Source organism: Pleurodeles waltl, chromosome 11 (genome assembly GCF_031143425.1).
Source record: "Pleurodeles waltl isolate 20211129_DDA chromosome 11, aPleWal1.hap1.20221129, whole genome shotgun sequence".
NCBI lineage: Eukaryota > Metazoa > Chordata > Amphibia > Caudata > Salamandridae > Pleurodeles > Pleurodeles waltl.
The window spans coordinates 1010661652-1010689251 of NC_090450.1; the positions used below are offsets into that span (position 1 = coordinate 1010661652).

Genomic DNA, 27600 nt, shown 5'->3' on the forward strand with positions numbered 1-27600 from the left:
AGGGACGGCCTTTCATCAGTGCCCCTGCTGGCCACGCAGTCTCGGCTGGATCTTAAGTAATACCAGTTTGTTGCCATTTAAACCTTCAGCTCAGAACCCCACCCAGGTAAGAGGCACTGCGCCCCCCCTCTGCCCCACCTCAGTAATGAGATGACTCGGGCAACTGTCAGAAACAACCCCCAGCTTTGAAACATTAACTATCCCAGGGCCAAGGGTTTGGGGTCTCTGAGGTTGTGCATTCAACTCCCCAACATCCGAAGGCTTTAGGGTCCAGGTATCCAGCCTCTAGCAGTGGTTCATGAAGCATATTTCTACAAATGCTGTGGTGCCCTACCTTTCAAAGGCCTTAGGGCCCAGGTATCCATCTGCTTGCAGTGGTTCATGAAGCATACTTCTACAAATGCTGTGGCACACTACCCTACAAAGGCCTTAGGGTCCAGGTATCCATCTGCTTGCAGTGGTTCATGAAGCATGCCCATACAAATGCTGTGGTGCGCTATCCTACAAAGGCCTTAGTACCCAGGTATCCATCTGCTTGCAGTGGTTCATGAAGCATGCCATACAAATGCTGTGGTAGACTATCCTACAAAGGCCTTAGTACCCAGGTATCCATCTGCTTGCAGTGGTTCATGAAGCATGCCCATACAAATGCTGTGGTGCACTATCCTACAAAGGCCTTAGTACCCAGGTATCCATCTGCTTTCAGTGGTTCATGAAGCATACTTCTACAAATCCTGTGCCACACTATCCTACAAAGGCCTTAGGGCCCAGGTATCCATCTGCTTGCAGTGGTTCATGAAGCATGCCCATACAAATGCTGTGGTACACTATCCTACAAAGGCCTTAGTACCCAGGTATCCATCTGCTTGCAGTGGTTCATGAAGCATGCCCATACAAATGCTGTGGTACACTATCCTACAAAGGTCTTAGTACCCAGGTATCCATCTGCTTGCAGTGGATCATGAAGCATGCCCATACAAATGCTGTGGTACACTATCCTACAAAGGCCTTAGAACCCAGGTATCCATCTGCTTGCAGTGGTTCATGAAGCATGCCCATACATATGCTGTGGTACACTATCCTACAAAGGCCTTAGAACCCAGGTATCCATCTGCTTGCAATGGTTCATGAAGCATGCCCATACAAATGCTGTGGTACACTATCCTACAAAGGCCTCCTATTACCCAGGTATGCATCTGCTTGCAGTAGTTCATGAAGCATGCCCATACAAATGCTGTGGTACACTATCCTACAAAGGCCTCCTATTACCCAGGTATGCATCTGCTTGCAGTAGTTCATGAAGCATGCCCATACAAATGCTGTGGTACACTATCCTACAAAGGCCTTAGAACCCAGGAATCCATCTGCTTGCAGTGGTTCATGAAGCATGCCCATATAAATGCTGTGGTACACTATCCTACAAAGGCCTCTTATTACCCAGGTATGCATCTGCTTGCAGTAGTTCATGAAGCATGCCCATACAAATGCTGTGGTACACTATCCTACAAAGGCCTTAGGGCCCAGGTATGCATCTGCTCGCAGTGGTTCATGAAGCATGCCCATACAAATGCTGTGGTACACTATCCTACAAAGGCCTTAGGGCCCAGGTATCCAGCCACATGAAGTGGTTCAAGAAGCATACCCCTGAAAATGCTGTGGTACACTATCCTACAAAGGCCTCCTATTACCCAGGTATGCATCTGCTTGCAGTAGTTCATGAAGCATGCCCATACAAAAGCTGTGGTACACTATCCTACAAAGGCCTCCTATTACCCAGGTATGCATCTGCTTGCAGTGGTTCATGAAGCATACTTCTACAAATGCTGTGCCACACTATCCTACAAAAGCCTTAGAACCCAGGTATCCATCTGCTTGCAGTGGTTCATGAAGCATGCCATACAAATGTTGTGGTACACTATTCTACAAAGGCCTTAGAACCCAGGTATCCATCTGCTTGCAGTGGTTCATGAAGCATGCCCATACAAATGCTGTGGTACACTATCCTACAAAGGCCTTAGAACCCAGGTATCCATCTGCTTGCAGTAGTTCATGAAGCATGCCCATACAAATGCTGTGGTAGACTATCCTACAAAGGCCTTAGGGCCCAGGTATCCAGCCACATGAAGTGGTTCAAGAAGCATACCCCTGCAAATGCTGTGGTACACTCTCTTAAAGGCCTTGCTCCCATTTATCCAGCCACATGAAGGGGTGCATGAAGCATACCTCTACAAATGCTGTGGTACACTCTCTTAAAGGCCTTGCTCCCATTAATCCAGCCACTTGCAGTGGTGCATGAAGCATACCTCTACAAATGCTGTGGTACACTCTTTTAAATGTCTTTGTTCCATTAATCCATCCACTTGCAGTGGTGCATAAAGCATACCTCTACAAATGCTGTGGTACACTCTTTTAAATGTCTTTGTTCCATTAATCCAGCCACTTGCAGTGGTGCATGAAGCATACCTCTACAAATGCTGTGGTACACTACCTTTCAAAGGGTTTAGGGTGCAGGTATCAGCCGCTAGCAGAGGCGCATGAAACATATCTATACAACTGCTGTGGTAAGCTATCTTTCACAAGCCTTACTATCTAGGTATCCAGCCACTACCAGTAGTGCATGAAGCATGTCTATTCAAGTGTTGTGGTGCACCATCTTTCAAAAGCCTTAGAACCCAGGTATCCATCTGCTTGCAGTGGTTCATGAAGTATGCCCATACAAATGCTGTGGTACACTATCTTACAAGGTCTTGGAACTCAGGTATCCATCTGCTTGCAGTGGTTCATGAAGCATATCCATACAAATGCTGTGGTACACTATCCTACAAGGTCTTGGAACCCAGGTATCCATCTGCTTGCAGTGGTTCATGAAGTATGCCCATACAAATGCTGTGGTACACTATCCTACAAAGGCCTTAGTGCCCAGGTATCCATCTGCTTGCAGTGGTTCATGAAATATGCCCATACAAATGCTGTGGTACACTATCCTACAAGGTCTTGGAACCCAGGTATCCATCTGCTTGCAGTGGTTCATGAAGTATGCCCATACAAATGCTGTGGTACACTATCCTATAAAGGTCTTAGTACACAGGTATCCATCTGCTTGCAGTAGTTAATGAAGCATGCCCATACAAAGGCTGTGGTACACTATCCTACAAAGGCCTTAGGGCCCAGGTATCCAACCACATGAAGTGGTGCATTAAACATACCTCTACAAATTCTGTGGTGCACTAACTTTCAAAGGCCTTGGGGTCCTGGTATCCAGCCACATGCAGTGGTGCATGATGCATAACTATACAAATGCTGTGGTAGACTATATTTCAAAAGTCTTAGGGTCCATGGATCCAACCGTTTGCAGTGGTGCATGAAGCATGCCTATAAAATGCTGCATGTAAGTATATGGCATTTCTATAGCGCAAACCTAGCCAGAAGACTGCAGAGCACTGTATAGGGTCAAAGACAACATATATGCTGTGGTACACTAACTTTCAAAGGCCTTCAGGCCCATGTAACCAGCCTTGGACCTCATGCATCAGCCACTTGCTATCGCGCGTGCAGGATACCTAACCAAATGCTGTGGTGCGCTTACCATTCCATTATATGAGCATGAGGAACAGACCTATGGATCCAGCCCCTTGCTTTGGTACACGGACCGTACCTAGTATAACTGCTATCCCATAATAAGCCCCTACTCATGAAATTATCATTTCTTGCTGTGGTGCACGAACCATATAAAAAGGGAACAGTGGTTTCCCTGCCTACAGATGACAAAGATCCCCAGATTCATCATTGCCCTCCCACATGAGTTGTAAAACACCATCACTACACCACTTTACTAGGATACGCAAAGTTCTTGTGGCCAAACCCCTGCTGTGGAACAGGCATCATCATTGTTAGTTGCACTAAAGCCCCACTGCACCATTGTACCATCTTCCAGCCGCTACACACAGTTTAGTGCCACACTCATCACCAGGTTATGATTAAAGCAATATTTTTCACTGAATTTCTGACATTTTGTGACAGTGTTTGCACAAGTACCATGAAAGTAAGCTAAAAGTACATTTTGTTACACTACTATGGAGGAAATAACCTATGAGAGCAAGAATTTGGTTGACACCTTCATCCTCCCTGTGTTGGGATCTCTCTAGTCTATGCTTTAGCACTCCAACCCATCCATTGAGGGTACCTAGTCATTGCTGACTGGTATTCAATCAATCAAGGGTTGTAAAGCGCAGCAACTCACCCATGTGGGTCTCGAGGTGCTAGGGTTGCTGCTTGCTACGTGGCGGTCTCTTCAATCAAACAGCCAGGTCCTTTCTTGAAGATCTGGAGTGAAAGGGTGGTCCTGAGGTGCAGGGGAAGGTATTTTCACACTTTAGCTGCCAGGTGCAAGGAGCGTTCTCCACTGTTGCTTGGGCAGATCCGGGCGGTGTCTGCGAGGAAGAGGGAGGCGGATCATAGGCGTCTGGTTGGTTGGTGGAAGGTCATTGGCTTGTTGATGTATGCTGGTCCTTCGTTGTACAGGACTTTGTATGTGTAGGTCAGTATCTTGAACTGGCATCTCTTCTGGTTCAGGAGCAAGTGTAGTATCTTGATGTGGAGGCAGTGCTTCATTTGTGCTTGTTGTTCCCGGTGCGGAGCACTGGCACTTATTTTTGAGTGCCGGCGCTTATTTTTCTGCCTCAAGCATTTACTGCGAGCAAAAGGCATATAGGGGAAAGATGTAGTAAGAGAAAAACGAAACAGCGTCACAATTGGAGAAAGCAAAATGCTGCAAGAGTGACTGAACGGGCAGGGAGTGGCTTTAAATGGATGGAAGAGGCCCGAGATGGCTTCAGTATTACCTTGCCTCAATGTTCTGAGTTAGCACATTTAGGGGGTCATTCTGACCTTGGCGGAAACACCGCCAACAGGCTGGCGATGCTTCCTGGGCGATTCTACCGCCGCGGTTGGAAAAGGGGAGCCGGCGGTTTCCCGCCGGTTTCCCGCTGGCCCAGGGAACCCGCCATGGCGGCGCTGCTTGCAGCACCGCCATGGGGATTCCGACCCCCTTACCGCCAGCCTGTTTCTGGCGGTGTCCACTGCCGGAACCAGGATGGCGGGAACGGGTGCCGTGGGGCCCCTGGGGGCCCCTGCACTGCCCATGCCACTGGCATGGTGTGAGAAAGTAGCCTCTTTCTAGCCTTGTTACCCCCACTTTAGGCCTGTTTATGAGTGTATGTCAGGGTGTTTTCACTGTCTCACTGGGATCCTGCCAGCCAGGGCCCAGTGCTCATAGTGAAAACCCTATGTTTTCAGTATGTTTGTTATGTGTCACTGGGACCCTGCTAGTCAGGACCCCAGTGCTCATAAGTTTGTGACCTATAGGTATGTGTTCCCTGTGTGATGCCTAACTGTCTCACTGAGGCTCTGCTAACCAGAACCTCAGTGGTTATGCTCTCTCATTTCTTTCAAATTGTCACTAACAGGCTAGTGACCAATTTTACCAATTTATATTGGCTTACTGGAACACCCTTATAATTCCCTAGTATATGGTACTGAGGTACCCAGGGTATTGGGGTTCCAGGAGATCCCTATGGGCTGCAGCATTTCTTTTGCCACCCATAGGGAGCTCTGACAATTCCTACACAGGCCTGCCACTGCAGCCTGAGTGAAATAACGTCCACGTTATTTCACAGCCATTTTACACTGCACTTAAGTAACTTATAAGTCACCTATATGTCTAACCTTTACCTGGTAAAGGTTGGGTGCTAAGTTACTTAGTGTGTGGGCACTAGCCAAGGTGCCCCCACATTTTTCAGGGCCAATTCCCCGGACTTTGTGAGTGCGGGGACACCATTACACGCGTGCACTACATATAGGTCACTACCTATATGTAGCTTCACAATGGTAACTCCGAATATGGCCATGTAATATGTCTATGATTGCCCATCCTGGCATAGTTGGCACAATCCCATGATCCCAGTGGTCTGTAGCACAGACCCTGGTACTGCCAAACTGCCTTTCCCGGGGTTTCACTGCAGCTGCTGCTGCTGCCAACCCCTCAGACAGGCATCTGCCCTCCTGGGGTCCAGCCAGGCCTGGCCCAGGATGGCAGAACAAAGGACTTCCTCTGAGAGAGGGTGTTACACCCTCTCCCTTTGGAAAATGGTGTGAAGGCAGGGGAGGAGTAGCCTCCCCCAGCCTCTGGAAATGCTTTCATGGGCACACATGGTGCCCATTTCTGCATAAGCCAGTCTACACTGGTTCAGGGACCCCTTAGCCCTGCTCTGGCGCGAAACTGGACAAAGGGAAGGGGAGTGACCACTCCGCTGACCTGTACCTCCCCTGGGAGGTGCCCAGAGCTCCTCTTGTGTGCTCCAGACCTCTGCCATCTTGGAAACAGAGGTGCTGCTGGCACACTGGACTGCTCTGAGTGGCCAGTGCCATCAGGTGACGTCAGAGACTCCTTCTGATAGGCTCCTTCAGGTGTTGCTAGCCTATCCTCTCTCCTAGGTAGCCAAACCCTCTTTTCTGGCTATTTAGGGTCTCTGTCTCTTGGGATTCCTTAGATAACGAATGCAAGAGCTCATCCGAGTTCCTCTGCATCTCTCTCTTCACCTTCTGCCAAGGAATCGACTGCTGACCGCGCTGGAAGCCTGCAAAACTACAACATAGTAGCAAAGACGACTACTGCAACTCTGTAACGCTGATCCAGCCGCCTTCTCGACTGCTTTCCTGGTGGTGCATGCTGTGGGGGTAGTCTGCCTCCTCTCTGCACTAGAAGCTCCGAAGAAATCTCCCGTGGGTCGACAGAATCGTCCCCCTGCAACCGCAGGCACCAAAGAACTGCATCACCGGTACTTTGGGTCTCCTCTCAGCACGACGAGCGAGGTCCCTTCAATCCAGCAACTCTGTCCAAGTGACTCCCACAGTCCAGTGACTCTTCAGTCCAAGTTTGGTGGAGGTAAGTCCTTGCCTCCCCACGCCAGACTGCATTGTTGGAAACTGCGACTTTTGCAGCTACTCCGGCCTCCGTGCACTTCCGGCGGAAATCCTTTGTGCACAGTCAAGCCTGGGTCCACGGCACTCTATCCTGCATTGCACGACCTCCTAAGTTGTTCTCTGGCGACGTGGGACTCCTTTGTGCGACTTCGGGTGAGCACCGTTTCATGCATCCTCGTAGTGCCTGTTTCTGGCACTTCTCCGGGTGCTACCTGCTGCTGAGAGGGCTCCTTGTCTTGCTCGACGTCCCCTCTGTCTCCTGACGCAATTTGCGACATCCTGGTCCCTCCTGGGCCACAGCAGCGTCCAAAAACCCTTACTGCACGATTTGCAGCTAGCAAGGCTTGTTGGCGGTCTTTTGGCGGGAAAACACTTCTGCACGACTCTCCACGGCGTGTGGGATCTGTCCTCCAAAGGGGAAGTCTCTAGCCCTTGTCGTTCCTGCAGAAACCTAAGCTTCTACAGTCCAGTAGCAGCTTCTTTGCACCCGCAGCTGGCATTTCCTGGGCATCTGCCCATCTCCGACTTGCTTGTGACTTTTGGACTTGGTCCCCTTGTTCCACAGGTACCCTCGACTGGAAATCCATCATTGTTGCATTGCTGGTTTGTGTCTTTCCTGCAGAATTCCCCTATCACGACTTCTATGTCCTTTGGGGAACTTTAGTGCACTTGGCACTCACTTTTCAGGGTCTTGGGGTGGGCTATTTTTCTAACCCTTACTATTTTCTAATAGTCCCAACGACCCTCTACAAGGTCACATAGGTTTGGGGTCCATTCGTGGTTCACATTCCACTTTTGGAGTATATGGTTTGTGTTGCCCCTATCCCTATGTGTCCCCATTGCATCCTATTGTAACTATACATTGTTTGCACTGTTTTCTAAGACTATTACTGCATATTTTGGTATTGTGTATATATATCTTGTGTATATTTCCTATCCTCTCACTGAGGGTACACTCTGAGATACTTTGGCATATTGTCATAAAAATAAAGTACCTTTATTTTTAGTATAACTGTGTATTGTGTTTTCTTATGATATTGTGCATATGACACTAAGTGGTACTGTAGGAGCTTCACTCGTCTCCTAGTTCAGCCTAAGCTGCTCTGCTAAGCTACCATTATCTATCAGCCTATGCTGCTAGACACCCTATACACTAATAAGGGATAACTGGGCCTGGTGCAAGGTGCAAGTACCCCTTGGTACTCACTACAAGCCAGTCCAGCCTCCTACACATTGGCAGTGCAGGGGCCCCCTAACAGGGCCCCACAAAGATTTTCACTATCTGCTTAGCAGACAGTGTAAATCGCGACGGGTGCCACTGCACCCGTCGCACCCCTTCAACTCCGCCGGCTCCATTCCGAGCCGGCTTCATTGTTGAAGGGGCTGTCCCGCTGGGCCGGCCGGCGGTCTTCTGGCGGTCGCCCGCCGGCCCAGCGGGAAAGCCGGAATGACCGCCGCGGTCTTTTGACCGCGGTACGGTCTTTCGGCGGGAACCGCTTGGCGGGCGGCGACAGCCGCGGTCAGAATGACCGCCTTAATTGCAGCAGCCGCATATTTAAGTGAAGGGCTTTGAGCACCGGCACATTTTTATTTACAAATTAATCACTGTGTGGAGGGCGATGTGGGTTCGCCTGGGGGGGTTGAGGATGAGTCTGCCCGCTGTGTTTTGTATTGTCTGTAGTTTCTTCAGGAGGCATGCAGTGATTCCTATGTAGTGAGTGTTCCTGTTGGGAAGGTTCTGTTCCATTCCCTGTGAACTAAAATTAAAACATGTGCCCTTAAGCGGCCCACAGGGCTGGTAGTTCATGTTGGTGATTTGCTTCATATCACCCATTCACTGGCAACTCAACGAATCAGCCAGTTCAAAGGGACACTCGTATCCATCCTCCGTGTCGTTGTGGTTTTCAGAACAGGCACTTGACTCTGAGAGTCCCAGAGAGCCTCGCGGATTGTGCCCTGTGCCTGATCTTTCCATGGTGAGCCAGCTTCCCTCCCAAGAGTGAGTATAGATGCCTGCTAACATCCATCATGGGCTGGTAGTTCAGCTGTGATGGGCTGGTTGGCCCGAAGACCAATGCCACTGCCCCAAGTGCAGCTCACTCAAGCAGCACTCAAATCTCCTGGGTGAAAGCCCCATCACTATGTACATTATGGTACGTGAGCAGACAGGCAGTCACCACGACAAGCCATCAGTGGTTCTAAATCAGTTACACTGTGGGCCTTTCTATCATTCATCCTTCATCAAGGAGATGCAAAGCCAGATTTAACCAAAGCCCCCAAGCACATGGCTTGTCTTGTGCTCTGCTGGATAGTGCACCTGCCGCAGTTGAGCAGTTCCTGAATGCGCGCTCAAGCATTCGTCCTAGGTGTCCCTACAAAAGAGAAATAGACTTGCTCCAAAATATTTACTAAACAGGAACAAAGGGCAGCTGGTGAACATGGGATAGATCACAGAGTAGGTGCCTACCCTGTTGAGGGTTCCTTTTTAGCGCCTAGATTTGGCACCCGTATTTTAGCCTATCGGCCCACTGCCTGTACCTTTAAGACACACACAGATTTTATTTGCTTTTATTCACTGTATTATATTTGAGCACAGCTTGTTTTTCATGTTGTTGTTTTATATTTTATGAGCTGCCTTTGTCAGAAAAACCACTTGTTGGTGTTCTACCTTCATCTGCCCTTGCATGCATCTCATTCTGTGCCCTGCTCAAGGCTGTTACACTTATACACTAGAGTGTACTTAGTATTGCCACTCCAAGAGTATGGAGTCAGCTTTCTAACATTGAACATACAATCACATCAGGCCTGTTCTCAGAACACAACACGTATTGTTATATGAATACCTCATAGGCCTATGAAGGTTAGAGTATATTGCAAACCACAGAGGGTAACCCATGAACACCCTAGAGGGTCTGGGTGAAACCTTTTTACCAGACAACAGGGACCATTAGAAACCGATTCAGCCCCACTCATTACTTTACATCATATCCCAGCATACAGCAGTGACCACAACTTATAAACAATCCTTTATTTTAAATCCTAAATGAATGAATTGCTTCTCTATGTAAAAAATGTACAGTCCCCCATCGTAACAACAAAAAAGTACAGAAAAATAATTATTTTTGTTTTCTCAAATTCACGAGCACTTGATCCAATTGCACTCTTTTTCTGTCCTTCTCTTTTTTTGTTACGATGGGGGATTGTAAATTTTGTATGTAGAGAAGCAATTAATACATTTGGGATTTAAAATAAAGGATTGTTTGTATAAGTTGGGGTCTATGCTGTATGTTGGGGTATGATGTAAAGTAGTAGGTGGGGTTGAATTGGTTCCTAAGGGGTCCTTGTTGTTCAGTAAATATGAAGGTTAGAGGGCATTCCAGCCGGCCATCTTATACTGAGCACCACTTGATCAACAGCTTCGCTGATCTTGGCCTTGTCTTTCCAGCAGCTGCGAGGACTGCCAGCGGACCAACAGGCAGACCCTTGCCCTCTTTCAGGTATGGGGTCAGAGCTCCTTCCATAGACTTGGACGGACAGAAAGACTAACACTGCTTGGCTCTCGTGTTAGCTAATAGGGTGTAGGTAGGAAATCTTAGGCCCATATTTATACTTTTTTAGCGCCCCATTTGCGCAGCTTTTTGATGCAAAAGCAGCACAAACTTACAAAATACAATTGTAGTTTGTAAGCATGCGCCGCTTTTGCGTCAAAAAATGACGCAAATGCGGCACTAAAAAGGTATAAATATGGGCCTTAGATTCATGATTATGTCCGGAAAATAGGACTGTTTATCTGTTTCACTCTAATGGCCACAATCGTCACTGCATTATGTTTCATCCTCCTAATAATCGCAGCTCATATTTTTTACTATGGAATACAGTCACTTCAATAAACTAATTGTAACTGGCCGTGCAATTCTTTGTCTGCCTTCGCATGTGTGAGAGGTTGTGTAACTGAGAGAAAAGGGTATGATCTGTAGACCAGGACTTCCTTGTTGAGTCAGTGTCATGTTTCTAGGCTGCCACAAATCACCTTAATTTTTCAGGTTTTGATGAGGTGGTGCTATCTAGCCGATGAGGCCAGGCTGGCAGCTTCCAGTCAGTGTGGGACTGACTCATTCACCCACACGGGTGGTGCTGCTGCCCTAAACCGAGCAGTCTTACCCCCAAGGTAAGAGTCCTACGACTAAAACCGAGTGGCTTGTTAAAGAAAGTTTGAGTGTGATCTTCATACTAATCACTGGAGGAGCAGGAGGGCGTTGTAGTTCAGATGAGGGGAAAAAAGCAATTACGCCCTCCCTATGATACTCAACACCAACAACAACAGGCCCTCTAGGTGGATATAGTGGACACCACAGCATGTACCGATGCAGACAAGAACGCTGTAGCAGAAAAAAGATGATTAAGCTAATGTCCAGTGACCATGTCGGAAAAAAGAATCACCCATAAATAGGGTCATCTGGGGATGTGAAACACACCTCCCACTCCTGATCATTTTAAGTCAAGTATTTCTGTCTTAATAGAAACTTAACTACATTGTGAGGATTTAATCATTAATTATGATGTTTATGTCCTGATGAATGTTCTGAGATAGGCAGTATACCTCGGATAGAAACATGTCGACCGTTTAACAGGGTTGAAGATTTGTCCTTCATTTTAATCTACACACTGGAGATACAAATTAAGCTCATTGTCCAAAAACAGATAGTTTTAGCTATTTCTCTTTTCATTCCTCCTCTGTCTTTACACTGTTACATTCTAGGATAACTTCAGTACATTATAAACCACTCGAGGGGTTCCTACAGCTCCCCTACTTTTAGGGTTGTAGCAACATTTGTATTCACACTTTCTTTAATGTGAGGAGAAACCCTATGATGAAGCATGCCACTTGAGGGTGGGTTAGAGCTTTGGTTTAAAAGAAATAATACCCTATAGACCTTTGACGAGACACCTTCCCCGTCTCTTCTTCTTGCCGTGTGTCGAGCGGTACTACATGTTCTAGAAGGACCACCACAAAGCCACATCCAAAGCTCCACAGGCAGAGGTAAGTCAGAAGGCCTCCAGGAGGTGGTCTCCATCTCACCCCTTGTAGCGCCGGCCAAGTCCAAAGGCGCTCTACTAGACGCACAAAGGGGCAGAAAATAATGAGAACCATCCCCACTAGTTTATGTAAAAAGTGTGTTAAGTTGGCATAGAAATATAGGTATTAGTATTTGCATTTTGGGATTTGTAGAGGCATTAGACCGAAGGGTGTCAAAGCGCTAGAAATAAAGTAAGAAGCTACAATGTGAGAAGAAACCAACCCAACCATCACGGAAGAGAGATAAGCCAGGTTTTCAGTATCTCACGAAAAAGGTTGCAATTAGGTTGAACCTTTTTAATGGACAGCAAGAGGGAGGAGGATTTATCATTACAAATTATGGAGCAAGAAGTCCATCCGGAGATACACTTATAACCCCAAAGACTAGTGGCGTCCTACCTAGAATTCACCACAAGCGACATTAAAATGTCTACTGACCGCCACCTATAGAGGATCAACAACCTAGGCTATAACAGACTTATCTTAATGATAACTCAGATATTGTCATCTTATTGTCACTTTCTTTAAGAGAGGCACTCCAATCCACTTTCAGAGCCTAGTCAACAGGACCGAGGACTGATTGCCGACAGCGCCATAAGTAGAGCTTGAATGGTTTATGGTTGAACGTGGTTGGAAACATCACCTTTAACTAAGGGCCTGATTTAGAACTCGGCAGATGAGTTACTCCATCAGAACGGTGACAGATGTCCCATCTGCCAAAATCTAAATCCCATAGTAGATAATGGGATTTAGAGTTTCAGCGGACGGGATATCTGTCACCGTTGTGACTGAGTAACCATCCGCTGAGTTCTAAATCAGGCACTTGGTTCTTTTTCTACTACTTGGCCTGTTTCAGAGGTCTGTGTCTCGAGGCGCGGTCTGGAACGGATTCACAGGTCTGCAGAGTCGTAGGCGGTGGTAGTAGAAAAGCTCTTGTGTTACCTTGGAGCAGGGGTGGCTGCAAAGTCCACTCTGTTTTCTCTGGAGCAGGAGTGGGTGCAAAGTTGCACCGTTTTGTCGTGGAGTAGCACTCGTGCTTCGTGCGAGGATTGTGAGCTTTACGCATAACACTCGAGAGTGGACCTTGACATGAAAACTAACACAGGATCCCCATTCTCGCCAGGGGCATATCTGCCATTGGTGCAGCGAGTGCAGTGCACCAGGACTCACTGAACTCTGATAATTGCGGTATTTTACTACCCCAACAATACTGAAATGGGCTATTTTCCTTGCTCCAGGGCCTGTGGCATCATTGCTACGGTACTGAATTTCACAATACATTCATGAGTATATATGAACCTGTGTGGCTGTCCACTGAATAGTTTTGGTCAGTCAAGCATTGAGCCTTAATAGCAAATGTATTTCAGAATAATTTGCCCTGAATACACTCATCCGTGTATAAAAACATGAAATAGTTATAGCGTAATATAATACAATGCAATATAATATACCATAACATAATATAATATAATATAATATGATCTAATATAACAACATGACGTAATATAATATGATATAACACAACATAATATAACACAATATAACATAACATAATATAATATAACATAACATAATACAATATAATGTAACATAATATAATATAACATAATATAAAATAATATAACAAAATATAATATATAATATAACATAATATAATATAATACACCTTAATATAATATAACATAATATAACACAACATAACATGACACGACATAATCTAATATAATATAATAATATGGAATATAATATAACATAACATAGCATACCATAGTATAATATGTTATATAATATAACATAACATAACATGACGTAATATAATATAATATAACATATATTATAACATAATATAATATACCTTAATATAATATGATATAACATAACATAATATGAGGTAATCTAATATAACATAATAATATTTAATATAACATAACATACCACAATATCAATTGTTATATAATATAACATAAAATGACGTAATATAATATAATATAATAAAATATAATATCATATCATATCATATAAAATAATATAATAGAATATATCCTGGAAGTTTTAACATAAACAGTGTAACTTTCAGAAAGTAAAAGGGAGATTTAACGATCAACTCTGAGCTTTCAGAGGTCAGATTGGACCATAAATTGCAATATCGCATCCCTGTCTCGTTTCATTAAATGTCTGGAATCAGAACTGATTACTTATTTTTCATATAAAGCCTATTTATGCCCACAGACACCTCGCATTGATAAATGGATTGCTGTCTGAAATATTATTGCATTCCTCCCAAAAAACCACATTGATTTTTTTTCCCTGCAAAGCAAAATCCATCCTTGGTGCGTGATTCGAGCTCTCTTCCTTCACTTAATGTCACATCGAGTGAGCACGGGACGTTATGTTAATTGTATTTATGTAGCGCACAGCTCACCCGGGAGGGTGTCCTGGCGCTATACTTGCTGCAGCCAGGCTCCAACACTCACCCGGAAGGTCTCACAAAGTCAAAACAAAAAGCTTTTTGATGAACCCTTGTTTCACCCTTTCCTAGCGCCGGCCAAGCTGGGGGCCTGCACTCAAAGACAAGTTGTGGGGTGCCCTGAAAGACACGTTGTGGGGTGCAGTGAGGACTAGGGGTGGCCGAGATTCCATAACTGTTCCAGGCAACATGTGCATTTATCCCAAGAACTGTGGCTTTATGCATATTATGGGTGCACTCTCATTTGTGTGAAAATTACCTACGAGATGTGCCCATGAGGACAACATTCACTCACGATATCTCTCCGGTCTATTGGGCATCGCCTGAGTGAAAGTTGTCCTTGATGTGTGCATCTGCCTGTGAAGGTAACACAAGGGTCCTGCTCCATGGATTGGGCGCCCTTCTGTGGGAAACTTGTGCTCAGGGAATGCCCTTGTGTACAAAACCCACTCCATGTTGCGGCTCAATGTATGTTCCACACAGTGTACATAGCTATGCAATAACACTGCATGTCCAGGCCACAGATCTCCACCACAAAGCCATCACTGGCCCATAAGAGCACGTCCTACTCAGACAGGCCTGAAACTATGTGGCCAGTGACCACAAATCATACAACATAAACAGGATAAAAAAAGCCTTTCAGGACTGACCGACAAAAATAAGTAACTTACATAAAACAATACGGAAAATATATTTCAAAACAAGTTCATAAAATGATGATTTGACCAAAAACTATGAAGGGAAAATTAAGGAAAACGTGTTTAATAATTTCAGTGCAGCTGTTTCTTCTGTGGAATTGAATTTAAATCAAAAAAGCGAAAAGTTCAGAAAAATGACTTCGTACTTGCGTTAGACTTTTTGGCGGGACTTGGACGAAAGATATCCCACACACAAGAGCACGCAGCTGCATAATGCTGGCTGGTTACACCAAAAAGCAAAGTTACCTCCTTTCTAGTCTTTTTCCTGAACACAAACTTCGCCGGTGCTCTTGGTGGCGGTCCATCCGATGAGGTCTTCATGCGCTTTGATAGGATGGCCTCAGTGAAGAGGCAGAAAGAAGATCAAAAGTGCATTTGCAGGGGAAGATGCCTGTTGATGCCTCATGGCCAGTTCATGGTCAGAGAAATGTGGCTTTTATTGGTCCGTGGCCCTCTCTTGGTCAGAGGAGGTGCCTCTTGATGGCCCATGGCTCCTTCATGGTCAGAGGGGGTGCCTCGCGATGGCCCATGGCCCCCTCATGGTCAGAGGGGGTGCCTCTTGATGGCCCATGGCCCCTTCATGGTCAGAGGAGGTGCCTCTTGATGGCCCATGGCTCCTTCATGGTCAGAGGGGGTGCCTCGTGATGGCCCATGGTTCCTTCATGGTCAGAGGAAGGTGCCTCGTGATGGCCCATGGTTCCTTCATGGTCAGAGGAAGGTGCCTTTTGATGGCTCCTGGCCCTTTCAGGGTGACAGGAACCTGTCTCTTGGTGGCCCATGGCCCTTTCATGGTCATAGAAAGATGCCTCTTAATGGCCCCTGGCCCATTCATGGTCAGAGGAAGGCGCTTCTTAATCGCCAATGGCCTGTTCATGGTCAGAGGAAGGTGCCTCATAATGGCTCATGGCCCCTTCATGGTCAGAGAAGGCACCTCTTGATGGCCCATGACTCCTTCATGGTCAGAGAAAGTGCCTCGTGATGGCCCATGGCCCCCTCATGGTCAGAGGGGGTGCCTCTTGATGGCCCATGGTTCCTTCATGGTCGGAGGAAGGTGCCTTCTGATGGCCCATGGCTCCTTCATGGTCAGAGGGGGTGCCCCTTGATGGCCCATGGCTCCTTCATGGTCAGAGGAAGGTGCCTCTTGATGGCCCCTGGCCCTTTCATGGTGACAGGAACCTGTCTCTTGGTGGCCCATGGCCCTTTCATGGTCAGAGAAAGATGCCTCTTAATAGCCCCTGGCCCATTCATGGTCAGAGGAAGGCGCTTCTTAATGGCCCATGGCCTGTTCATGGTCAGAGCAAGGTGCCTCATAATGGGCCAAAGATTGTTCATGGTCAAAGTAAGAGGCCTCTTGATGGCCCATGGCCCGTTCTTGGTCAAAGGAAGGTGCCTCTTGATAATCCAAGGCCCCTTCATGGTCAGAGGAAGGAGCCTCTTGATGCCCTTGGTCCGTTCTTCAATCATAGCATTTGTAAAGCTCTGCACTATTACCCCTAAGGGTATCTGGGTGCTGAGGGTGCAGCGTCTCAGTCAAAAACCCACGTATTGAGTCTTCTTCCGGAGTCCACCAGGGAAGGAGCTGTTCAGAGATGGAAGGGCAGGCTGTTCCAGGACTTGGCTGCTGTGTAGGGGAAGGAGTGGCCTCCGCTGTGGCTGCGATGGATGTGGGAGATGTGTGCAATGTTTAGCAAGGCAGAACGTAGTTGTCTTGCCTTGACATACAAGCGCAGTAGATGGTTAAATTAGCATGGCCCCAGGTTGTGAAGAGCCTTGTATGCAAGTGTGAGAACTTTGAATTGGCTTCACTTCTGGACGGGAAGCTACGGAAGCTTCCTGAGGTGTGGGGAGATGCTTGAGCACTTTGGGGGGTTGCCGATGAGTCTGACTGCAGTGTTCTGTAGAGTCTGGAGTATTTTAACTAGCAGGGAAGGCACTCTGGCATAAAGAGCCTTGTTATAGTTTAGGCGGCTGGTGACGAGGGCATGCGTGACTGATGTTCTAGTGTCAGTAGATATCCGTTTGAAGCTTCGGTGGAGCATACAGAGGATGTAGAAGCAGGAGGAGGCGACTGAGTTTACTTGTCGATTCAGGGATAGTTGGCAGTTAAGGATGATGCTGAGGTTTCAAGCACGGTCGGATGGAGAGGGCGTTGGTCCGAGTTCTGCTGGCTACCAGTTGTGGTCCCATATGGAGGTGTTCTTCCTGAAGATCAGCACTTCCGTTTTGTCGCTGTTTTGTTTGAGGAACCTGTTATTCATTCATGTTGCTACGTTGGTAATGGCATTGTGGAAGTTGGCTTTGGTGCTGGTGGGATCTTCAGAGAGTGTGAGGATTAGTTGAGTGCCATTTGTAGGAGTGTACCATCTTTCTTGGCATGTTACCCCCAATTTCTGCCTGTTTGTCAGTGTGTTTTTACTGTCTCACTGAGATCCTGCTAGCTAAGACCCCAGTGCTCATAGTTTGTGGCCCATAGGTGTTGTCAGTATGCTTGACTGTGTCACTGGAGTTCTGCTAACCAGAACTGCAGTGCTTATGGTCTCTCTGTGTACCAAATTTGTCACTATAGTTTAGTGACTTCATATACCAATTCCAATTGACACACTGGTCCCCCCCTTATAAGTCCCTAGTATATCGTACCTAGGTACCCAGGGCTTCGGGGTTCCAGGAGATCCTTATGGGCTGCAGCATTTATTTTGCCTCCCATAAGGAGCTCATACAAACACTCCTTCAGGACTGCCATTGCAGCCTGAGTGAAATAGTGCACACACTATTTCACAGCTATTTTTCACTGCACCAGGTAACTTATATGTCACCTAAATGTCAAACCTTCAGTTACCGAAGGCTAGGTGCAAAGTTACTGTGTATGAGGGAACAACTTGCACTAACAAAGGAGCCCCCACGTTGTCCATGGCCAATTCCCTGGACTTCGTGAGTGTGGAGACACCATTATAAGTGTGCACTACATATATGTGAATACATATATGTAGCTTCAGAATGGTAACTCCGAATATGTCCATGTGAGGTGTCTAAGATTGTGAAATTGAACCCCCAATTCAAATCTGGTATGGGGGGGGGGCAATTCCATGCACCCTTTGGGCTCCACCATGGACCCCAAGTACTGCCAAACCAGGTCTCCGAGGTTTCCAACACAGCCCCAGATGCTGCTACCTCACAGACAGGTTTCTGCCCTCCTGGGGATTGCCTTTAGGAGAGAGTTATTACACCCTCTCCCATTGGAAATAGGTGTTACAGGCATGGGAGGGGTATCTCAGCTTCTACGTCCCCACCCGCCTCCTCCGCTCCTCTGGCATCGCACTCGCTGCTGTCCCTCGCATCCGCCGCTCCACGGCGGGTGGGAGATCTTTCTCCTTCCTGGCGGCCAAGACCTGGAACTCCCTCCCCACCAGCCTCAGGACCACCCAGGACCACTCCGCTTTCCGGAGACTCCTAAAGACCTGGCTGTTCGAACAGCGATAACCCCCCCCCTTTTTCCCCTAGCGCCTTGAGACCCGCACGGGTGAGTAGCGCGCTTTATAAATGTTAATGATTTGATTTGATCCTCCCAGAGCCTCTGGAAATGCTTTGAAGGGCATAAATGGTACCCTCTTTGCATAATCCAGTCTACACCAGTTCAGGGACCCCCAGTCCCTGCTCTGGCATGAAACTGGACAAAGGAAAGTGACCCGAGCTCCTCCAGAGTGTCCCTGGCATTAGCCATTTTGGATTCAAAGGTGTGGGGACCCTCTGGAAGCATCTGAGTGGCCAGTGCCAGCAGGTGACGTCAGAGACCTCTCCTGGTAGGTGCATACCTGGGTAGGTAGCCAATCCACCTCTCAGGTCTATATAGGGTCTCTCCTCTGGGTGTTTCCTCAGATTCGGTTCACAAGGCTCCACCAGGACTCCTGTGCATCCTCTGCTTCAGCTTCTGATCGTTGGATCAACCTCATACTGCTCCAGGAACCTCTGTAACTGCAACAAAGTATCCAGGAAGGCTACTGCAACCTGCAACTTCAGCTCCAGCCAGCAACTGCAACAGTGTCCAAGGTGTGAATGCTCTGAGGACTGCCTGTCTTCAGCCTGCACCAGAAGAACCGAAGGAATCTCCTGTGGAGTGACGGAGTCACTTCCCTGCTTCAGCATGCACCTCTCTGCGACAACGACATGTACTCTGGGACTCCTCTCCTGTCGATGGGCATGATCCCTGGAACATTGGTGGTGGACCGAAGTGATCCAGACTGTCCAAAGGTCCAGGTGGCGGAGGTAAGAGCTTGCTTCCCGGCGCCAGACAGCACCCTTGTCCATCGTGTCTTCTGCAGCACCTTGGGCTTCTGTGCACTTCTTTCAAATGTTATTTGTGTACAGCATAGCCCAGGTCCCCAGCACTCCATCCTGTGACTCACTGCTCTCTGAGTTGTTCTCCTGCGGCATGGGATCCTCTTTGATGCAAAATGCGTACTTGCATGAAACAAAGCTTGTTGGCAGAATCCAGTGAAGCAAACAGCCTGCAGTTAACAACAACTCAACGTGGGACATCTCTTGCACCAAGCTGGAACCTGCAGCTATCTTCTTTGGTGCATTCCTGTACTTTTCTTCCAACCAGAGAATCCACTTTTGCACCTACTTCCAGGAGGGCAGGGGCTTCTGTTCTTCTTGGGCTCTTTGTTGACTTCTGGACTTGGTCTCCTCTCTCCACAGGTCTTCAGGTCCAGGAATCCATCGTTGGTGTCTTGCAGTCTTGCTTGGTTCTTGCATAATTCTTCATCACAACTTGTAGTGTGCTCTGATGAAACTTGCTGCACTTTACTCCTGCTTTCCTGGGCTCTGGGGTGGGGTACTTTACTTACCTTTGGTGTTTTTGTACACTTCCAGCGCCCCTCTACACACTACATTTGACTAGGGGGAAATGCAACCTTCGCATTCCACTATTTTAGTATATGGTTTGTGTTGCCCCTAGGCCCTTTGCAATCTATTGTGTTTTTCACTGTTTGCACTATTCTAAAACTGTATACTTACCTGATTTTGGTTACTAGTGTATACATTGAGTATAATGCTTACCTCCAGAAGGAGTATTGTCTCTAAGATATTTTTGGTACTGTGTCACCCAAATAAATACCTTTATTTTTGATAACACTGAGTATTGTCTTTCTTGTGTGTACATACTGTGTAACTATAGTGGTATTGCAAGAGCTTTGCATGTCTCCTAGTTCAGCCTTGGCTGCTCTGCTACAGCTACCCCTAGACAGCCTAAGCTGCTAGAACACTACTATTTCACTAATAAGGGATAACTGGACCTGGTATAAGGTATAAGTACCTTAGGTACCCACTGCAAACCCTGCCAGCCTCCTACACCATTGGCGTAAGAGACTATGTTGAGTCTGTGGGATTTGATGATGTCTGAGAGGAAGGTCATGTAGATGTTGACCAGGGTTGGATTGAGGGAGGATCCTTGGAGTATGCCGCAGGTGATTTTCTTGGGTGTAGAAGTGAAGGGAGGAGGACGGATGCTCTGCGTGCAGCCTGAGCGGAAAGAGGTGACCAATTAAGGGCATTTTGTTTAATGCCTTTGCTGTGGAGTCTGTTGAGGAGAGTGTGGTGGGAGACTGTATGGAACACCGCGGAGAGGTCCAAAAGGATCAGAGCTGCCGACTGTCCTTGGTTCTGATGTCCGTGGTGGCGATCAGTGTAGTCTCCATACCTAAGGCCTGTGCTCTTTAGAGTCTCAGTTACCTTGCCCCAGCTTGATGGTGGGTGCTGAGGTGCTTGGAGGTGGTGTGCTGGGAACTGGAAATGGTAAAGTGGATGATGACGTGGTTGGTCCAGGTGAGTTCAGTCACATGGATGAAATTGATTCTGTTGGTAGAAGTGAAGATGACGTTCAGTGTGTGTCCGGCTTTGGGCGTGGGTTTGATGACCAGTCGGGTGAAGCTGATGTTGCTGAGGTTCTCTAAGAGGGAAGTTGAGTTGGTGTTGTTGGGATCGTTAAGGTGTAAATTTAGTTCACCGTGTAAGATGTAATTGTGGGAGTTGATGGCGTGGGGGGGGGATGAGGTTCATGATGGTGTCAAAGAAGGCTGGGTGTGGTCCCGGGGTTTTGTATGCGAGGGTGCCTCGCATCGTGGTGTTGGCATTGAGCTGGAGTAGTAAGTTGAGGTGTACCATAAGGGACGTTGGATTATTGTCAGTGATGGTGCGATAACCCTGACATGTTTGTTGATGCAGACTCAATGTATCATCTTGTAGCCGTTAGGTGTGGCCGTGGTGATGTTGAAGTTTGAGGAGGGTGTTAATCATGTTTCGGTGATGGAGGCGGGGTTGTGGGTGGTGATGGTGTCCCAGATTTCTGTGCCATGTTTCCATAAGGAGTGGGCATTTAACAGGATGCACTGGAGTGGTGCCTGGTTGTTCGCAGTCTGCTGTGTGGGTGCAGTGTAGGCGTTTGTGTGCGCAGGTGGGCCTGCGTTGCAGGAGAAATGGCAATGTAGGCAGGTGAAGGGTACTTTGGTTGACCGTGGGGAAGCAGCTGCTGATGGGATGTCTGACATTCAGGGCCTAGAGCGCCCTCGTGGTGTGGCGGTGTGGGGTGGGAGGGCAAGGGGTCCTGGCACTGGGGGTGATCCGAGCACAGACGGGCTTGCCTTTGGTGCGCCTTCAGTGCACCGGCTGAACTGCGGCTTCCCTTATATGTCCTTGAAGGTATGAGGGGCCAGGGTGGGAAGCAGGATGGCAGGAGGGTGGCTAGGAGGCAGGGATGAGAACAAACACAATCAGGCTTAGAATTACAGGTAGAGCTGTTGCAATCAGGTTCAGGAATGCAGGCGGACCTGTTGTAATCAGGCTCAGGAAAGCGGATGGAGCTGACACAATCAGGCTCAGGAATGCGGGCGGAGCTGTCGCAATCAGGCTTGGGAATGCAGGTGGAGCTATCAGCGGCAGGCAGGAGGGCTGTGGAGTGGCTGGGGAGCTGTGTCTGGCCCAATGAGTCAGGCACTTCATGGTTCATGGTCAGAGGAAGGTGCCTCTTGATGGCTTGTGGATAGTTCCTGGTGACAGGAGCCACGGAATGGTTCTCTCAGTTGGTTTGTCATCACTTGATCTTTTGGCACACGTCTCTCTCCAAACAGCAGGCAGGGTCGCCACGATGAGCTGAGCAGGACTACACACATCACAAAGGCTTGGAAAGTCATGACGGTGGAGAGCCTTGTAAAGATTCAAAGACCTATGGCTGTTCTGTGGTGCTAGACTGGGGAGAGATTAGAGCAGGCACGGTCAGTGAGGTGACGGCGAGCTCGACTCCTTCGCTAAGTAATCATATATAGAATTATAGATGGGTAACTGTGAATCATGGGAATGAATTTCACTGAGAATTCTGAATAAACAATTTTACAATACGTACAGCAACTCAATGTCCTTTCCCGGGTCATGGGTGAGCACTGTGCAACTTGATGTCATGTGACCCACTCCACCACTCTCTCCATTTGCGTTCCCTAGATAAATAATAGACATTTCTCGATGTCCTGCCAATTGCGCTCCTAACTCTCTGTGATTGCCTTTTGCTTTCATACCCATATGTGTAAAAAAGTACCTGGTGCCCTGCCAGCCCTCGCACTGCCCTTAATACTACCAACCGCTGCCTGAAGGAAATTTAGAAAATCTCCACATACTGGATGTCCTGCCACCAAACCCATCCACCCTAGGTAATGCTCTCCCCAGACTCTTTCATTCCAATACAAATCAACCTTCCTACCTGGGGTCCTGGCATCCTCGTGCAAATTGTGCCTTGCATGGGGTTTGTAACTCTGAATTAAGTAATTGCACTGCCTTTCATCACCTTGCATGAAGCAAAAACAACACAACTCTATTGAGGAGTTAGAATACTGCGGGAGGCAGATATGGAGGCTGTGACAGGAACCTGTGGTGCACTCTTCCGGAGTGCTGATGGAGGCTGGTCTTCCTGGAAAGGATATGGAGGGGGCCTTTCCATTGTTCTGTATGTTGACCCTGGCAGAGGTGGCTGAGAGCAAGTGGATCAAATTAAGCTATTTGGTAGACCTGAAGAGCCTCCCCCTTCACAGGAACAGGATGGTGGTTGAGGTTGGAGAAGCTGGCCCATAGGGATTTCGGGGCAGGAGAGGAGATGTGATGGACCCCTTTTCCAACTGAAAGAGGTTACGTGTGGGAGAGCAGGGGCCCCCAAAAGATGGTAAACTCTGCTCAGAGAGGCAGGGTAAGAAACTGTAGTGCAGTATGGGAGAGGCTGTGGACCGAGAGATGGTTGGTAAGTTGGTTGATCAGCAGTGATTCCAGCATCTTGGACAAGAATTGACTTGAGTGACAAAAAGTATTGACGGTAATGTGAGCATCCCTGATGGGGCTAATTCAGTAATAAATGTGGCTGCCACAGCTCAGACATGGCACATGTGTAAAAGAAGAGAACATCTCACCTACCTCACTCACCACCAACCAAAATTTTGAAGAGGACCTACGCACTGGGTGTGTGATCTCATTCAGTGATGTTTATGGTGAGATGGTCCTCCAAGACCCCACCGACCACCCAGGGCAAACAGAAGGGAGAGCATTTGCTCCACTCACCTCCACCAGAGAACCACCACCACCATCTTAAGGATTGACCTCACACAGTCCAGCAATCCTTTCTCTCTTTAAATTGTGCCTCATGAGGTTCTGGCCTTGTACCAAGACTTGTTGTATGAACACAAAGATTTGAATGGTCTCTCTGATGTGCAGCCATGTTGTGTAACTCACTCAGGGTGTGTTTTTGTCTGCTCCTTTGCAGGTGTCTGACAGGTGTGACTATGTCTACGTCAACGGGAAGGAGATGAAAGGGAGAGTCAAGGTCCTGGTTGACTTCACCTACCAGAATTTCAGGAAGTCCCTAGAGATGACAGCTTGGGTTCCCCGGCTTCCCCTCCAGATCGAGGTCTCCGACACCGAGCTGAACCAGATCAAGGGCTGGAGGGTGCCTATCCTGTCTAACCGGAGGTGGGTACCAGGTGATACTGTGCATCCCCAGAGCAGGTGATGTCCTCTAAGGGCTGGAGGGTGCCCACCCTGTGCAGCGAAGGTGGATACCAGGTGATACTGTGCATCCCAACAGCAGGTCATGTCAAGGGCTGGAGGGAACCCTTCCTCTCCAAGCAGAGGTGAGTACCAGGTGGTACTGTTCACCCCAAGAGCAGGTTATGTCCTCTAAAGGATAGAGGGTGCTCAGCCTGCCCAGCCGAAGGTGGGTACCAGGTGATACTGTGCATCCCCATAGCAGATAAGGATCTCTCTCCTGCTACAGACATTCTATATACATTCTAGAAGCAGGTAAGGGGCATTTAAAAACCAAATGGCGGCCATTCCTGTCCAACCTGAAGTGGGTACCAGTTGATACTGTGCATCCCAACAGCAGGTGATGTCCTCTAACGGCTACAGGGTCCCCATCCTGTTCAACCGGAGGTGGGTTTTAGGTGGTACTGTGCACCCCAACAGCAGATGATTTCCTCTAAAGGGTACAGGATCTCCAATCTCTCCAACCAGAGGTGGCTCTCACATGATACTGCACATCACCAAAACAGGTGATGGCCCTCTACAGGCTGGAGGGTGCCCATCCTGTCCAACCAGAGGTGGGTACCAGGTGGTACAGTGCATCCCAAAAGCAGGTGATTGCCCTCTGAAGCCTACAAGGTCTCCAATCTAAGGTGAGTAACAGGTGGTACTGTGCATCCCCAAGGCAAGTGATGTCCTCTAAGGGCTGCAGGGCCTCATCCTGTTCAACCAGAGATGGGTACTAGGTGATACTGTGCATCCCAACACTAGGCGGTGTGCTCTAAAAGCTACAGGGTCTCCATCCTGCCCAACCAGAGGTGGGTACCAGGTGGTACTGTGCATCCATACAGCAGGTGATGTCCTCTAAAGGCTTCAGGATCTCCAACCTGAGGTGGCTCTTACGTGATACTGTGCATACCCAAAACAGCTGATGGCCTTTTAAAGGCTAGAGGGTGCCCATCCTGCCCAATCGGACGTGAGTCCCACGGGTACTGTGCACCCCAACAGCAGGTGATGTCCTCTAAGAGCTGGAGAGTCTCCGGTCTCTCCAACCAAAGGTGACTACCGGGTGATACTGTGCATACCAACAGCAGGTGATGTTTTCTAAGGACTGCAGGGTCCCTATCCTGTCCAACCAGAGGTGGGTACCAGGTAATACCGTGCATTCCAACAGCAGGTTATGTCCTCTCAAGGGTACAGGGTCTCCAGTCTCTCCAACCGGAGGTGGCTCTCAGGTGATACGTGCATCCCCAAAACAGGTGATGGCATTCTAAAGGCTGGAGAAAGCCCAGCCAATCCAACCAGAAGTGGGCACCTTTTAGTACTGTGCATCCCAACAGCAGGTGATGGTCCTCTAAAGTCTACAAAATCTCTGATCTAAGGTGTGTACCAGGTAGTACTGTTGATCCCATCAGCAGGTGATGTCCTCTAAGGCTGGAGGGTGCCCATCCTGTCCAACCATAGGTGGGTACCAGGTGATACTGTGTATCCCTTCAGCAGGTGATGTCCTCTAAAGGCTACAGGGTCTCCATCATGTCCAACCGGTGATGGAAACCAGGTGATATTGTGCATCCCATCAGCAGGTGATGTCCTCTAAAGGCTACAGGGTCTCCATCCTGTCCAACTGGAGGTGGGTACCAGGTGATACTGTGTATCCCTTCAGCAGGTGATGTCCTCTAAAGGCTACAGGGTCTCCATCCTGCCCAACCGGTGATGGGAACCAGGTGATATTGTGCATCCCATCAGCAGGTGATGTCCTCTAAAGGCTACAGGGTCTCCATCCTGTCCAACCGGAGGTGGGTACCAGGTGATACTGTGTATCCCATTAGCAGGTGATGCCCTCTAAAGGCTACAGGGTCTCCATCCTGCCAAACCGGAGGTGGGTACCAGGTGAAACTGTGCATCCCATCAGCAGGTGATGCCCTCTAAAGGCTACAGGGTCTCCATCCTGCCCAACCGGAGGTGGGTACCAGGTGATACTGTGCATCCAATCAGCAGGTGATGTCCTCTAAAGGCTACAGGGTCTCCATCCTGCCCAACCGGTGATGGGAACCAGGTGATATTGCACATCCCTACACCAGGTGATTGTCCTCTGAAGGCTGGGTCTCCAATTTCTCCACCTGGAGGTGGGTACCACGTGATACTGTGCATCCCAAAACAGGGGATGTCCTCCAAGGGCTGGAGGGTGCTCATCCTGTCCAACCGGAGGTGGCTACCAGGTGATACTGTGCATTCCATCAGCAGGTGACGGCGCTCTAAAGTCTGCAGGGCCCACAGCCCCTACAACCAGAGGTGGGTGTTACCCTGCATCCTAACAACAGGTGACGGCCCTCTAAAGGCTGCACGGTCCACATTCCCTACAACCAGAGGTGGGTGTTACCCTGCATCCTAACAGCAGTTGACGGTCCTCTAAAGGCTGCAGGGTCCACAGTCCCTAAAACCAGAGGTGGGTGTTACCCTGCATCCTTACAGCAGGTGGCGACCCTCTAAAGGCTGCAGGGCCCACAGTCCCTCCAACCAGAGGTGGGTGTAACCATGCATCTTTACAGCAGGCGACGGCCCTCTAAAGGCTCCAGGGTTCCCAGTCCCTCCAACCAGAGGTGGTGTTACCATGCATCCTTACAGCAGGTGACGGCCCTCTAAAGGCTGCAGGGCCCACAGTCCCTCCAACCAGAGGTGGGTGTTACCATGCATCCTTACAGCAGGTGACGGCCCTCTAAAAGCTACAGGGTCCCCAGTCCCTCCAACCAGAGGTGGGTGTTACCATGCATCCTTACAGCAGGTGTCAGTCGTCTAAAGGCTGGGTCTCCAATCTCTCCACCTGGAGGTGGGTACCACGTGATACTGTGCATCCCCAAAACAGGTGATGTCCTCCAAGGGCTGGAGGGTGCCCATCCTGTCCAACCGGAGGTGGCTACCAGGTGATACTGTGCATTCCCAAAGGAGGTGATGGTCCTCTAAAGGCTGCAGGGTCCCCCGTCTCTCCAACCAGAGATCGGTGTTACCATGCATTCTAACGGCTAAGGTGGGTGTTGCCATGTATCCTTGGAGCAGACGACGGTCCTCTAAAGGCTGCAAGGTCCTTATTCTCTCTAACCAGAGGTAGGTGTTACCATGCATCCGAACAGCAGGTGACGGTCCTCTAAGGGGGGCAGGGTCCTCAGTCTCTATAGCCAGAGGTGGGTGTTACCATGCATCCTTACAACATTTGAGGGTTCTCTAAGGGCTGCAGAGTCCCCATTCTCTACAACCAAAGGTGGGTGTTACCATGTATCCTTACAGCAGATGACAGCCCTCTAAGGGCTGCAGGGTCCCCAGTCTCTCCAACC

The 27600-nt window shown here is 48.4% G+C and overlaps 1 protein-coding gene across 1 annotated transcript in view; it reads left to right on the forward strand.

Moving 5' to 3' along the window:
* Window positions 1-27600, forward strand: part of LOC138266501 (transmembrane protein 132D-like) — a 1755118-nt gene that overhangs the window by 1674141 nt on the left and 53377 nt on the right. The window contains exon 6 of the mRNA XM_069215367.1: window positions 24015-24220. Within this exon, the coding sequence (XP_069071468.1) occupies window positions 24015-24220 (206 nt within the window). The remainder of the gene's footprint in view (window positions 1-24014; window positions 24221-27600) is intronic.